This window comes from Paralichthys olivaceus, chromosome 11 (genome assembly GCF_024713975.1).
Source record: "Paralichthys olivaceus isolate ysfri-2021 chromosome 11, ASM2471397v2, whole genome shotgun sequence".
Classification (NCBI taxonomy): Eukaryota; Metazoa; Chordata; class Actinopteri; order Pleuronectiformes; family Paralichthyidae; genus Paralichthys; species Paralichthys olivaceus.
In genome coordinates, this window is record NC_091103.1 from 18,123,114 (window position 1) to 18,137,301 (window position 14,188).

At 42.1% G+C, this 14,188-nt stretch overlaps 2 protein-coding genes across 6 annotated transcripts in view; both read right to left on the reverse strand.

Moving 5' to 3' along the window:
• Positions 1–1,056: 1,056 nt before the first annotated feature.
• Positions 1,057–4,927, reverse strand: LOC109630060 (extracellular calcium-sensing receptor-like). Its single transcript, XM_069534429.1, has 10 exons — positions 4,752–4,927; positions 4,259–4,350; positions 3,969–4,148; positions 3,710–3,898; positions 3,132–3,632; positions 2,671–2,880; positions 2,463–2,586; positions 2,182–2,375; positions 1,825–2,103; positions 1,057–1,582 (listed from the first exon to the last, which is right to left on the reverse strand). Exons 1-10 carry the CDS (start codon positions 4,903–4,905, stop codon positions 1,160–1,162), a joined length of 2,346 nt encoding a protein of 781 aa, XP_069390530.1. The 5' UTR covers positions 4,906–4,927; the 3' UTR covers positions 1,057–1,159.
• A 2,859-nt stretch (positions 4,928–7,786) lies between these two features.
• The window catches only part of plch1 (phospholipase C, eta 1), a 59,259-nt gene continuing 52,857 nt past the window's right edge, over positions 7,787–14,188 (reverse strand). For 3 of the 5 annotated variants that reach the window (XM_020088542.2, XM_020088543.2, XM_020088541.2), the window contains 4 exons: positions 13,988–14,067; positions 13,793–13,852; positions 12,953–13,340; positions 7,787–11,633 (listed from right to left, as the gene is read on the reverse strand). In XM_020088542.2, coding sequence (XP_019944101.2) covers positions 8,929–11,633; positions 12,953–13,340; positions 13,793–13,852; positions 13,988–14,067 — 3,233 coding nt within the window. In that variant the 3' untranslated portion in view covers positions 7,787–8,928. Of the gene's footprint in view, positions 11,634–12,020; positions 12,046–12,952; positions 13,341–13,792; positions 13,853–13,987; positions 14,068–14,188 lie in introns of all 5 variants that reach the window. The other 2 variants (XM_069534428.1, XM_069534427.1) reach the window with 2 other exon arrangements.

A 14,188-nucleotide genomic window follows, 5' to 3' on the forward strand; every position in this document is an offset into this window, starting at 1 on the left:
TCAATACAGTTTACCCTTTGGTACAAATTGAGTTCTGTGGCCAGTGACAAAAATATTTCAGGTAAAGTAACTCTGTGGGTTTGGCCTTGAGAATCCATTTCAGTTCTTGCATAGATATAGACATGTTTCTGTTGCTCACATCTATGTTAATAACACTGGAGATGCCAAGTCCCACTCAAAGCTTTATTGTGTTATACTTGACAATAAAAGGGCCAATAAATATTCTTAATAAATGAGATTTTCTCTGTACAATCGCAGAGCAACAGTGACACACTGTGGTCCGCAGTGTCATATAACGTCTTACTAAACCTTCCTAACAGTTTTTTTTTCTGCAATGCATTTAATTCTATCCTTTACTAAGTTTTCTAAACATATTCAAAATTACGATATTTTTACAACTAATAAACACAACTTTTACATAATTCATTTCTCCATATTTTCTTTTCTGTAACTGCATATTTACCCATATTCAAACTTTGTAATCTTATTAATGCACAGACTAATTTATGTAATATCCATTAGGAAGGAGATAAACCTTTAGATATTTGGTTCCAGAACAGAACATCGTTCATATTAACGTCTCTATGTGTGAGACAAAAGAAACATGGTTCATGTATTGGAGTGCAATTACAAGCAGAGAAAGACTTAGACTGTGCAATGCTCCCATCTAGCGGTCATAATTGGGTACATGTATATTGAACTTAATGATAGCAGCAGGCAGAGTGAAGAGTAGTGAATTTAAATATATCTCTGCTGATTTAAAAAATCCTAAATTTATTTTTATATCCAAATCAACTATGATGATGAGTCATTCACAGGTGGCTGTTTTAGAATTATATGTATACTTGTCACAACTATCTAAAGACATTTGGTCCTGATCCATTGACAAAGTGCACAATCTGTATCATTTACTTTGAGTGAATGCACGGATATAGTGTGTAAAACATTATAATAAGACTCATGATCTTGTAATAATGAAGAACTTATTCTGCTTTCTGGGGTTTTGAGTTTCATTCATTTTAAGTTCAGTATTAAAACACAGCACAGAGAGTTGATAAATATTTTATTGAGAAGCATTGCATTTAAATTCGATGTATATTGGATGTCATTACAGTATTTTTTTATGTCTTAGAACAGTAGTTACTAATCATCCACAAATCTATCTGGCCATCAGGTGTTTCTTAGTGTTTTTCTCAGGCTTCAAGAGAATAATGAAACATTTCGGGGCAAAAATGCAGAGCAGCAAACCATAGCTGGAGGCAAGAATGGCAAAAATCTCCACTGCGACAACGTACTTCCCAGGAGAGCTAATGTAGGCGGGGACGAACGCGATCCAGACGGCGCAGAAGATCAGCATGCTGAAGGTGATCAGCTTGGCCTCGTTGAAGTTGTCGGGGAGTTTCCGAGCGAGAAAGGCCAAGAGGAGGCAGGAGCAGGCCAGCAGGCCGATGTAGCCGAGGACCAGAGAGAAGCCCACCACAGAGGCCATGGCACACCTTAGCGTGACCTTTGACCCTCGGAGACCGAAATCTTGTTGAGGCACGGGGGGGCTGAGGGACAGCCATATGGCACAGATGATAACCTGTATGAGTAGCAAATATTTTTTATTTAGCACATAGTTACTCATAGATATAAAACAATGTGTGATGGGGTTTTTAGCAAATAAAATATTAATTTTGGCATCATGACTCTACAGGACTTGTAAGCATTTTATTTCAAACTATATATTTATTTCTTGTAAGCTTATTGTTATAAATTATAATTTCTATTGTTAATTGATTAAACATCATCATTTCATCAATAAAACATTAGTATACAGCACACCTGTATACAGGTGAAGAGGCAGACACTTCCTCTCTGTTGGCACGGACCAAACCACTTCAAGGATTTAGCGCCGGGCCGAGCTGAACGGAAAACAGCCAGAACCACGATGGTTTTTACCAGCAGGCAGGAAACACAAAGCACGAAGCTGATCCCAAAAGCCGCCTGCTGGAAGCGACAGGCCCAGACTGACGGACGACCGATGAACACCAGCGAGCACAGGAAGCAGAGCTTCAGAGACAGAAGCAGCAGGAAGCTCAGCTCTGAGTTGTTTGCACGTACCTACAGGAGAATCACATGAATGGTTGATGGAGGAAAGAAAAGTGAAAATGCAGACACTAAACTCTGGGTTATTCTTACCATGGGTGTTTGATGGTAGTAAACAAAAACCACAAAGACTGCTGCTGTCACCGTGGCACCACACACTGCTGCTGTTGTCAGGGTAATGCCCAAAGTTTCATTAAAGGACAGGAAGTCAAGCTGGCGAGGGATGCAGGCTGTTCGTTCAGTATTGGACCAGTACTCAGACGGACAAGGAACACAGTGAGAGGAACCTGGCAGAGGGAGACAGAAAAAAATAAAACTCAAAACAGGGAGTAAAGGATAAAAACATGAGCTGTGTTATGTAGTAAATTCAACACCAGTTGTATTGCTAATCTCTCCTTCAGCACATTGGATACAGTCAAAGCAGCAGACAGGTTCTCCTTTCCTGATGGCCAGTCGGGTGCCTGGAGGACAGCTCTCACTACACACTGACACAGGCACCTACACAAAACATCAGTGATGAGTTCACAACAGCATTCATTCCAACAGCAAATATTTAATTTGAATTTCTTTCAAATTAATTACCTGATTGGATCCTGTGCTCCACTGAATGGCTGATTCGTTAAGGTGGAGATCAAACCCGTCCACATGACCAATCAGAACAAGCTTCAGTGGCCCCTCTGGAGTTTTCTGCCAGTTGACCAGATCATACTTTGCCGGAGTGTCGGCTCCTTCGAAATAAAACATTTCACCTTGTGGCGTAGTGAAGTTCACTTTGTTCAAGTGCTGCAGCAGCTGGAAGTAAAAATATGTGTGTACTACATCAGATACATATATACACAGAAATCTGCAAAAAAATATTTTAAATCCATTCTCTGATATAGTTGAAAGGAGTATAACAAAATAAAATCCTGAATCTGACCCATGAATCAGATCTGCACAAATATTTAATGGGTTCTTCCCCGATCCACATGTTTCCTGGTAATTCATCTACTCATGCTAAAAAACAGACAGACAAAAGTAGATACAAACTGCTCCTTTTCTACCTTTATCGGTTTGATGTGATCTGGAGAGGAGCATGTAGAGATGGAGCAGGAGAGGAGGCTGTGGAGGGCGTGGGCTGCAGCATACACAGCCAGGTAGACATTATAAGCCCCTCTCAGCTGAGAGGTGTCAGTGAAGGGATGCTGCAGTCCCTCCAGAGACTCTGTGCCACTGCAGGGGGGCAGAGAAGCTCTCTGAACAGACTCCTTGGCAAGAGATGAAGTAGAGCCATTCGATAGACTGTGAGATGAAGAGGAATATGAAAACCATGCTGCTTCCCCTGCACTGCATCCAAACTCCTTTTCCCAGAAGTCTCTTAAGAATCCATCATGCGGACGATGAACTGGGTGCAAATTCCTGAGATATTTTTCAAACCCAGGTATCGTTGAACTTCGAATAGCCACGCCAAGAACGCCACTGGCCACCTTTGAGACGGCCGGGTCCTGGAGGAGATCATCACTGGTGCTCCAGGCCTCACTGGCCAGAAACTGTCGGTCAGTCACCTACAGGAGGAATGCAACTCTTCAAATTCACACACTCAAATAATAAAGTCATAAACATTTCCAGGCCAGTAACTCACATTTCTTTCATTTAGCTCCAGAAACAGCCTCTTCACGTCAGTGTACCAGCAGAAGATGAGAATCACCTTCGCAGAGGAAGCTTGAATTGTGAGCGCTGCACGTCTGGCATCTCTCACAATAGTCTCTCTGTGGACGGTCTCTATGAACTCCAGACACACCCCCTTCCCCTGAATCTCCTCCTGAAATACCTGAAACAATGACAACCAATAAATGTATGCTACTTGTATATTTAAATTCAATATATCACAGTATAATAACCTGCATTGCCAATCGACCATAGTCGGTGTTTGCATGTACAGCCCCAACCCACGTCCAGTGGAAGCGTATGGCCAGTCGTGCGATGGCCCTGGCCTGGTAGATGTCACTGGGGATCGTTCTGAAGAAGTTAGGAAACTTGAGCCGGTCGCTCAGACAGGGGCAGGTGGCCAGGTAACTGATCTGAGGTAAAGAAACAGCGATACAGCAATTTTCACAACAACATTTTTTAATTTAAAATCACAATTTAAACTCAAAGCAACTGTATTAAGAGACTCATGAATGAAACTCACAATTGGTATAGAGAGAGGCCCCAGGACTCTGGACAGTATTATGCCTGTTGTGGACGAGGAAGCCCCAATCAGCAGAGGAACAGGCTGCCCACCTGAAGATAAGAGAAGATAAGACTGCACTTTATCATCAGACTGTTTGTCTCTCGTCCCAAAACGTGCACTGTTTCACATAAATGACAACACAAAGAAAATATAACCAAAGAACAAAGAAAATACACATTCACAAACATTGTGAATAAGTGGCTGTTGGTTGATTTTTTCATATTTGATGGATCTATTTGACAGACTGAGGATCCCAGAGTTTAACAGTCCATGTGTTCCTGTTACAAAAGCAACAGATGAACTGTTCCATGACATAAAATAATCTATGAGACCAGTTGTTGTTTTCATGGACAAATCAAATGTTAAAATCATATGGAGTCACATCAAGTCATACTTGTGTCTCCAGGTTTTTTTCGCGATGCAGAGTGTGGCGTAGATGCTGTTGAGTTGCAGCTACGTGTGTTTCCTCCGACCAGTGACAGTGCATCTTGCAGAGCCCACGGGTATCGGCTGCAGCTGTCCACTAAACTGTAGCCCAGCTTGACTCCTGGCAGCAGGGAGCTGTTCCCATTGATTTCATCCACTGCAAACTCCAAAGCATACATGTATTTCAATGGCTCCACATCTAAACTGAGAGCACAGGAGAAGAAAGGAGGAGAGAATCAGAACAACTGCAATGTCAGTCAGTGAAATATAAAGTGTCACATACATCAACACCTACAGGTATTTAAATAATCATGTCATAATCATAATTACAGTAAAAGTACAGTACATGTGATTACCCAGTGCATGGGTCGTAATGCGGCTGCTTGATGAAGTCCTGCTGTACAGCTGAAGGTATGTAATACAGATTAAAAAGTCCACCAAGGATCACGTCTCCGTCCTGAGACAGGATCTTGTTGTTCAGCGCACCCCACCTGGTGCACGCCGTCGCCTGAGCCCCCTCCAGACCACCCATCTGTCTGCCCACTGCACTGAGGAGCAGCAGTGACAGAGCTGAGGTGGGCCAACGTGTGAGGAGCCGGGGAAACCAGGACATGGAAGCAGCTGTTCTGGGCATTTAAAACATTCGGGTAAATGTAATCTGACAAAGACAGAATATACATCAACCAGAGGTGCGATCAATTCAAACACAATTTACCCGACTGGTCCGACCAGGAAATAGATTGCATTCAACTCAGAAAAATGCAGGTTACCTCATAGACGACATTCAACAAAGACGAATCCCATAAAAATTGGATATGTCCAAATGCAAAAAAATAATATTATGCCTGTAACCTGCAAAGAGAAAGCACATCAGCGTTGGTATAAAAATAATGTTTCGCTTCAAAAATCTAAATACAGAAAATGGTATCTTGAGAGAAACATACCTCCCTCCCTGCACAGGTGAAGTGTTGATATGAGTATTTATAATCGTTGTGGAGCCTTTTCCATGGAAGTGAAACAGATGACACAAGCAGCACAACACAAAATTGTTCCTCTCTAGAGTGAGGGTGGAAAAACAAATCATTGCTAGCAAGTGATTATGGAGGGTGTGAGTGTGTACGTGTTCTAAACTGTCAAAAACAACTTGAGAGAGAGGATGAAAGTGTCTAATTGAAATTATCCAAGCAAGAAACTTCAGTGAAGGAAAACAGATAAAGTAACAGGTCCTTTCTTGTCCTTTCCCTGCTATTTGTATTCTATGCAAATTAATCAGGCATTTAAAGAAAGGTTAATTCAGTCAAAAATATCTGAAGCTGACATCATTATAATTATATTTTATTATTAATTTAGCTTCTTCCAACTTATTGTAATTCAAAATGTATGCTCTGAATGTCCTGAAACATGATCTGCCACTTCTGGAGAGTCAACTTTGTAAGATGCAGTAAAATGTGAATTGCGTTTTAGCCTAAATTTTGAAATTATTGGCAACTTTACTTTTACCAATGTAGTAAAACTAAAAAAATACTGGAGCTTAAATTTGAGAATCATGTGGTCTCAGAAAAAAATCTTGTGAATTCCTTATTTAGTTGTGTATGTTGAGGAATAATATCAATAATAACTAAGGAAAAAGTTTGTATATATCAAACACACACCATACTATACTGTGTACAGCCTTTCTTTGCTCTCAGCCTCAGGTCTTCATGGTCCCAGGATGTTGGAAACTTTCTTTTGAGATTCTGGTCCATGTTGAGATGGATCTCAAAACTTCTGCAGATCTGTCAGCAGCACACTGACCACTACCCAGTGCCTCCTCAGGTTTTCCGTTTGTGACTGACAGCAGTAGAACTCACCTCTGCCTCAGGGTTTAACATGTTGAGCTTTCTGAGATACTTCTCTGCTCACCACAGTTGTTTCACTGGGAAAACTGTGCCCTTTGCTTTTGTAAGGTCTCTGTCCTTATTGGAAATTAATGTGTTATATTTAAAGATTTATGGACAATGTACGAAAAAAGATTCTGAAATAAAACCATGTTTGGTTCCCACCTAAAATGTTAAAAGTGGTGAGTGAGGTTGCAAAAGCAAGAGAGATCCACTGGAGCCTGCATGTTATTCATAACACTTATTAGTTATTGTAGAATGTTCGTTCTTTAAACAGTAGTGATCTGGCGGTTTCTTTCTAGAAGTTTTTTGGCTTTTTTGTTATTTTTAAATTTTAGTTAAATGAGGTGTAGGGGGGATGTTTTTCCGAGGATTTCTGAAAACAAATGTTTCAATGTTTTCTTGCCACGCACCCTCTCCTTCCATGCGAGTAGTTAAAACCAACAAGGGCCTTCAGGTAAAAATATAGAGTCCATCAATGGAGCCACTGTTTGGTTTGTCCGTCCTGGGCTCCTGTAGAAACATTGCTGACACAACGGAAGAAAACCTGCTCCCAATGTTGATTTTAAGGTAACGGAAACAACGATCCTTAATCGATTCCCCTAAATCATACACCCTGGACTTTTATCATTATATTATAGGAACGCACTGTTAGAAAAAAAAACTCAGACAGTGGAGAAAGAGAAAGTTAGGTCAAGACTGAATTGTCCACTGTAGCTTCAGCCATTATTCAGTTTAGGAGTCGGGTTATGAGTGTATGTATATGATAACAAAGAGAAACGTTACCCATGCATAATGGAGTAAATCCAGTAGTGTCCACATCTGGATATTTGAATGACATCAAGTGACTGAGCTAACTCAGGGCAAGGAAGGGCAAAGCTTTGTAAGGACACTGAGGATGGAAGTGGTCCTTGTTAATCTCTCTAAGGAATATTTTACTATTATTTATCCATATGACTTAACAAAGTGTGGCAGCAGGTTGGAATGGGGGATTTAATGCCCAGAGCAACAGGTGTGCTGTTTGTCAGCTCTATTACACAGTAATTTCATGAGCAATTACATCCCATTATGTTTAAGGCACTGAGGCTGTTTGTGACCTAATAATAAATAGATTTTGAGCTTGAGCATCATTTTTGTTTCATTACGTTATTTACGGTTTTGAGTAAAACAGGAAATGAACATGTGTTTTTTTGAAATAAAACATTTCAATAGTTTATTGCATCTGTAGGAAAATGCTCACAGTCCTCCAATGAGCAACGATACAAAGAAAAGAAGAATGCTGTAACACTGAAAGATAATAAAAAAGAAATAAACTGCAGCTCCGCCACCCTCCCCTCCTCAGTCTGGTCTTCACTCTGTTTTTTTCCATTTCATTAAGTTATACAAAATAAAACCACAACAACAGAACCAACATGAGATTCTTTTTGCTGTCTGTATCAAAGTAATTATAAAAATAAAAACCTTTAAACTCCAAATCTTTAAAACTTTGCAATCATGTCTTGAAATTCTACAGATCAAAGAGAGCAACAAGTCCAAGCGTGGAAGTGTTTATGTACTGTATTGCACCCATTACAAACAAGCCTGTGTCCTCGGTTGTGTTCAACGCAACTATTTGTTCTGTGCAAATGTTGAGCGATGAAACATCTATTGTATAAACTGGTGCATAGTCATGCTTGACATGTTCACAAGTAACATGCACAAACATAAATGTACAGTTAGACTTGACTAAAATCCACCGCGGATTAGAAACAATGACAGGAATATTCATACGACACAAATAAAGAAAATACCACTGAAACAGAAGGAAGACTTACATTAATTTTTTGAAAAGATGAATCCCATCTATTAAAACTAGCTGTTCGATTATACTACACATTCAAATGATACAAGGAAAGACATTCCCTCTCTGCTGAAAACCCAATCCTTTTTTTTGCTTTGTAGTCAGTGTACGCAGTTTGGACAGTACATCACAGGGACGAAGTAACAAGTATCTGTACAATCAGTCTAGGAAGCCATTTGGAGGGAATCAAAGTTCCCAGGTACATTTACACATTAAGTATAATATAGACAATACACTCCCAGACTAGAAAGACCATTCACTATTGAATAGTGGACATTTCATACACAAAGTTCATGCTGTCAGATCCAACCATGGATTATATGAGATGATTCATTGATATTGTACAGGCAATCTCTGCTCTGTGAACATGGGAACACATAATGGCGAGCATGTATTTTCCTTCATCCTCTGGCTTTTGGTGTAACTGAACATCATCAAAAAAATCAGTGCTCGATTCTTAATCTCATTTTATGTTAAGATCAGAGCTACAGTCTGAGTAGAAAGTAGACCTCGGGCTCTGACGCAGAGTGTGAGGAGTTTGCATTTGGAAGAGAGTCATCTGTGTGGTACCGATCTCCATAATGATCCCCATTTCCATAACGTAATGATGTGCAAGCACCCTCGGGAAGTCCCCTGTCCTCCAGCTGATCAAGGTAGCCAACTATGTAAGAACCAGTGGAGTGTCTGTTAGCTGGTGGATTCTGTGAGGCTGGTTTATTCCTAAACACCACCCCACCAATGCTAGTGGTACTATTGATTACCACACCTGGCCGAGGCTTGAGAGACTCTTGCTGTCTTTCACGTGCACGGTTGTTGATGTGACGCACTCTGCTCTGGCTCCGAGAAGATAGGCGACGGGTAAGGGGTGGAGGGGAGTCATCTGTGTCCCTGGGAACCACAGGAGCTATACTTGTTGACTGGGGCTGTGGGGGTACTGACTGGGATTGGGATTTTGCTTCATAATGCTGCTGAGGAGACTGGGGCCTCTCCCTGTCACTGTCATCTGCCTCCAAACTGACCAGCTTACGTAGCTGCTCCGTGAGTGGATCACTCGACTGCAATTGGAAAGTTGCGTCCCCCATGGTGCCCATTCTCCTCTGCTTCCTCATGTGTGGAGTGATGAAACTGCGACTAATAATGTGATATTTGCTCTGGAAGTTGCATGATATGTCCTCCGAGGTCAGGTCTCCCAAGGACTTGGACTTACATTGGCTGGGGGCTGTGGAGTCAATGGGAACAGACTGGGAACGAGTTGATAAAAGCCTTGAATTTGAAACTCTGGTTTCAGGCTGCGATTGGTAACTGTTCACAGTAACATTTTGTTTCCATGACTGCAGAGTTTGTGGTTGTGTTTGACTTTGACTGTGTGGCTGAGAGTTCTGAGGAGCTGAGGACTCTGATGAGGGCGTGATGCAGTCATACTCCAGGTGGCTGTATATTGCATTGCAATCTGAAGAAGGAGTAGGTAGTCCTCTGTCTCTACAGATGTTTGTGGACACAGCAGATTGGCCATGCAGGCTTTCAGATGAGGAGAAACCATTCTGGAAACCCCTCATTTGCTCCCTCTCCATCTGGTTGTAGCCTGGACTGTTTTGCTGAGGCCTGTTTAGGAGCTGGCTGCCACTGTAGCTCCTCTGTTGTTTGTAGGAACTAAAGTCTCTGCTGTTGTTAGGGGCTGAAGAATTGCCCTGAGGAATGGAGTAGCCATTCTGACACTGCTGACTAGGGTTGGAGGGTCTGGAGTTGACAGGTCTGTGGAAAGTTAAAGGCTGGGAGTTGTTCTGGTGTCGGTGATGATCGGATAACTGATACGAAGGTCGATTGATTGGGGAGGGAGCGTGTGTAAATGCTCCATGAGGTGGATATGAGGGATACTGTAGTTGAGGATCAGAATATGACGAAGGCTGTTTTTGTTGGGAGTAGTTGGGAATGGACTCGTGGTTTTGGTAGATAGCATGGCGTTTGGTTGGACTCATGAGCCCCTCCCATTGGCTGCCATGTCTAGGTGAAGTCAGCTTTATATCCAGTGGATCTTCATCGACATTAATTTCTACTTCCGCAAAAGTATTTCTTGCTGTGTCACGATGAATCTGGAAAGAGTCGTTCACAGGAGTGCTCATGTACCTTTGGGAAGTATCCCGTTCTATACCAGGTACAGGGAGATCATTCACTTCCTCGTATATTCTCTCCTCTGACTCCTCAGTGTCGTCACATCCATTCTGTTTCCTGTGCATATCCTCCCAACCCACATTGTGCCCTTTCCCCAACCCCTGAACCACTTTTACCGGAGAGGTCCCCAAGCTATTTAAAGACGTGTTCACCACAGTGTCTGCCTGAAAACGGACCGTCTGTTTCCTCAGGTTGTGCACTGATACAGGCAAAAGTACCTCCTCGTCCAGAATGGTGTACACCTCCTCGAGCTCAGCGGTTTCTGGGCTGGAGAAGAGGACTGGAGTAGATGTATTTGTCGATGAAAGTATTTGGTGGTTTACATGATTTGTTTTTTGAGCTGCTTGATGGGTACTTGTCAGATGTTTCTTGTTAAGAGAGGCTGTGGTAGTCTTTAGAGGAGGCCTTAAATCTTGCAGCGCTTTTGGGGTGGTAGGCCTGAAGTTTGAGTGACGGGAAGGAGTGTGATCATGGGATAATGTTGTGAAATCATTTTGGTCAACGGTGCTTTCAAATTGACCTATCAGAGCAGAAATAGAGCCGCAAGTGTCTTGCTCATTGCCCAAGGACACAGCATCAATGAGTCTGGAGATGCTGTCATGCAAAGAGGTAGGACTCTTTAGATCACAGTCCATACCAACAGGAGAAAGAGGGGCCATAGAGGACGGGGCAGAGGAGGAGGATGAGGAGACTGAAGGTGCAACAGTGAATGTTGTGCTGTTTGATGATGTTTCTAGTCCCATCTTGTTGTTCGTGGAAGATGAGACCAAACAGTTTTTCTCTGTTCCTGCGGAGAAGGTCTTTGATTTGTTGATTTCATTGTCTTCTGATGGGTAATTGACATAGTCATCTTCCTTTCTTACGTCTCCTCCACCAATAACCAGATAAGAGGCCTCTGCTGATTGGTCGAATCCTTTATTTCTGTACATCTTGGAAGGGGATGCGATGCTTGGTTCGAAAGAAAGCGATGATTCGATGAGGTTGACAGAGGACGACCTGGGCCTGTTAAGGAGACAAGCTCCTGTGGACACATAAAGAAAAGATTAATAAAGACAGGCTTAGATACTACCATTTGAATGTTGAACACCAAGCAAACCAATGATTAAATTACAACAACTAACAGTCCAGCCACAAGGCAATCGCAATACACAGACAGATGGATCACCAAATACAACTGTGAAGGGGAAGCTGGAAATGAGGCTGTGGAGGTTAAACAAAAGGAATAATCCACGCTTGCGAACATCAGATTAGGAAAAAGATGGTCGAATGGGATTGGTTTGTTCAAATGGGATCAAATGGCACATCAATATATTTCTCAGACCACTGTCAAACAAAATACACTGGGTGGACGCAATACTGATATGTTTTTGAACGATGCAACCTTCGGACAATAGGTATTTTAGATTACCTGCAGGACCATCCTAGTCAGTTCTCTACCATAAAGAAGCACAACAAATGAAGATGGGACAGAAAAAGCATGTTAAGGCATCATGGAGAGAAGTCTGTTCTGTCAGTTCACGTGGTTAATGTACTTTGAGTTTTAGGCCCTGTTCAGACCTGGTTCTAACATCTGTCCTCAGAGATCTGATCAGTGGACATCGTTCATCTGTTCACACCTGATATTGAAATACGACCTGAATGCGTCTCCTGTGACCAGATCTCACTTCTTCACTCTATATGCAAATAATCATGTACTGTACATCATGCATTCACATAGACCAAATAATGTTTATCGATGTTTCCAGTGGCGATATTTGTTTGTTTATTTAGATTGTGGATTCAGGAGATGCTAAGATAATCGACAAACTATTTGCAGTCATCATCTGGTGGTCATTGTTGATATTGTGGCGTTGGCAAAACAAACAACCCAACGTATGGTCAGTGAGAAAAGTAAAACTACATTTGACTCATTGTGAAACTGTAGCAGGTCAGAGACATCAGCTGAGTAAGGGGTCCTTCATATGTGGCCCAGGATGGATTTATGAATTTATAAGAAGAATGTGGCCACATGTGTCCAAAACCACCTCAGGATGTCTGAGTGATCGTATCCCTCAGGACAGATGTTGATAGTCAGGTCTGAACGAGGTCTTAGATAGTTGTAGCAGGATAAGTAAAGCACGGAGAGAAACCTAAACACGTAATATCTGACATTAATCAAACTTTTCAACTTAAAGCATTGCATTATAAAAAGTAGCCATTTACAGATATGACTTGGATTACACAGCAAACATGTTCCACAGCCAAAAGTAATATAATATGCAAATTGTCTATATTATATTTATATTATTGTTTCAAAATATATTTATAATTCTTTGACAAGGATGAGTGAAAATTACCCACCTATGATAGTGTCTGCACCCATATCGTGCTGTTCCTTGTCTGGGGAGCAGAGGGACAGCTGCCCTTGCAGAAGCCTTTCTAAGGGCATGGAAATCGGCCTGTGGATGAGCGGGGGTCTGGGTTGGAGACGCTTCTCCACCCCTCCCTCCTTCCCTGACATGCCCTCTCCTCCGATCCCTGCCCCCATGCCATTCTTATGCTCTGATATTGATGCCACAGACTCTGATAGCAACATCTTGGTCTTCTTCCGTCCCTTCGCAGGGGCACTGGCCGTGCGCCGCAAGAGGTGATCACTAAGGGAGCGTTTACGAAGTCCGCCAGAGTTTGTATCCACAGAGGACTTGGAAGAACGGTTAAACAAACCCCGGATACCTCGCAGCTGATGACCCTGAGAACAGGATAGACAAAGCGTGATTAAAATTTGAGCAGGGAAAGAAGAAATGTTGTTATTCACCATGGTGCTTTTCCTAACTCTTTTTACACATCACAGTTTCAGGGTTACTTTTCATTAACGATGAAAAGATACACCATGTATAACTTAGTTCACAGCAAATGTAACAGTTGCATGCTTTTACATGCATTACCTATAGATGGCAACCTTCTTCCTTACATTACCAAAACACACACCACACGAGGCTGCATGCTTATGTTGCAAATTATTCCATCTTTGTCGGTGAGAAAATGGACACAGTTGTGGGTAAAAAATATTAAGCAAACTGTATGACTCAGTGGTTTAATGTCACACACAAACAAGTCACTGAGGATATGGCTGACAGCGTTGCATCATGCGTTACTGTTTCATGCAGCACCACACACAGAGCCTACAGGGCATCAGGATACCTTGTTAGATCCTAGAAAGTGCATTATGGTAAAGCTGGGGTTCAGGACTAGAGGGCTCCACTAGAGAGACAAAGGATTGAAGGAGGATAGCTTCAGTGATCAGTGTGTTGAGAGAAACACATTTTCTTCTGTTTAACTTTGAAATATCAGGGGGGGAGGGGGGCAACAATATCACCAGGAATGTGCAGCACTTACCTTCCCATAGACATCATGCACTGACACATGCACAAAGATGGACGCCTCGGTCAGCCCCTCCAAGTAAACATGTCTGTAACCTGTTGTTGGACATGGAGGGAGAAAGCATTGAAGCAAGGGAGTGTAGCATGATATTGGCTGTTGTCAGACTGGTGATTGTATAGTATTCGCCTGAGAGGAGGGCATCAGGAGTTCAGGGAC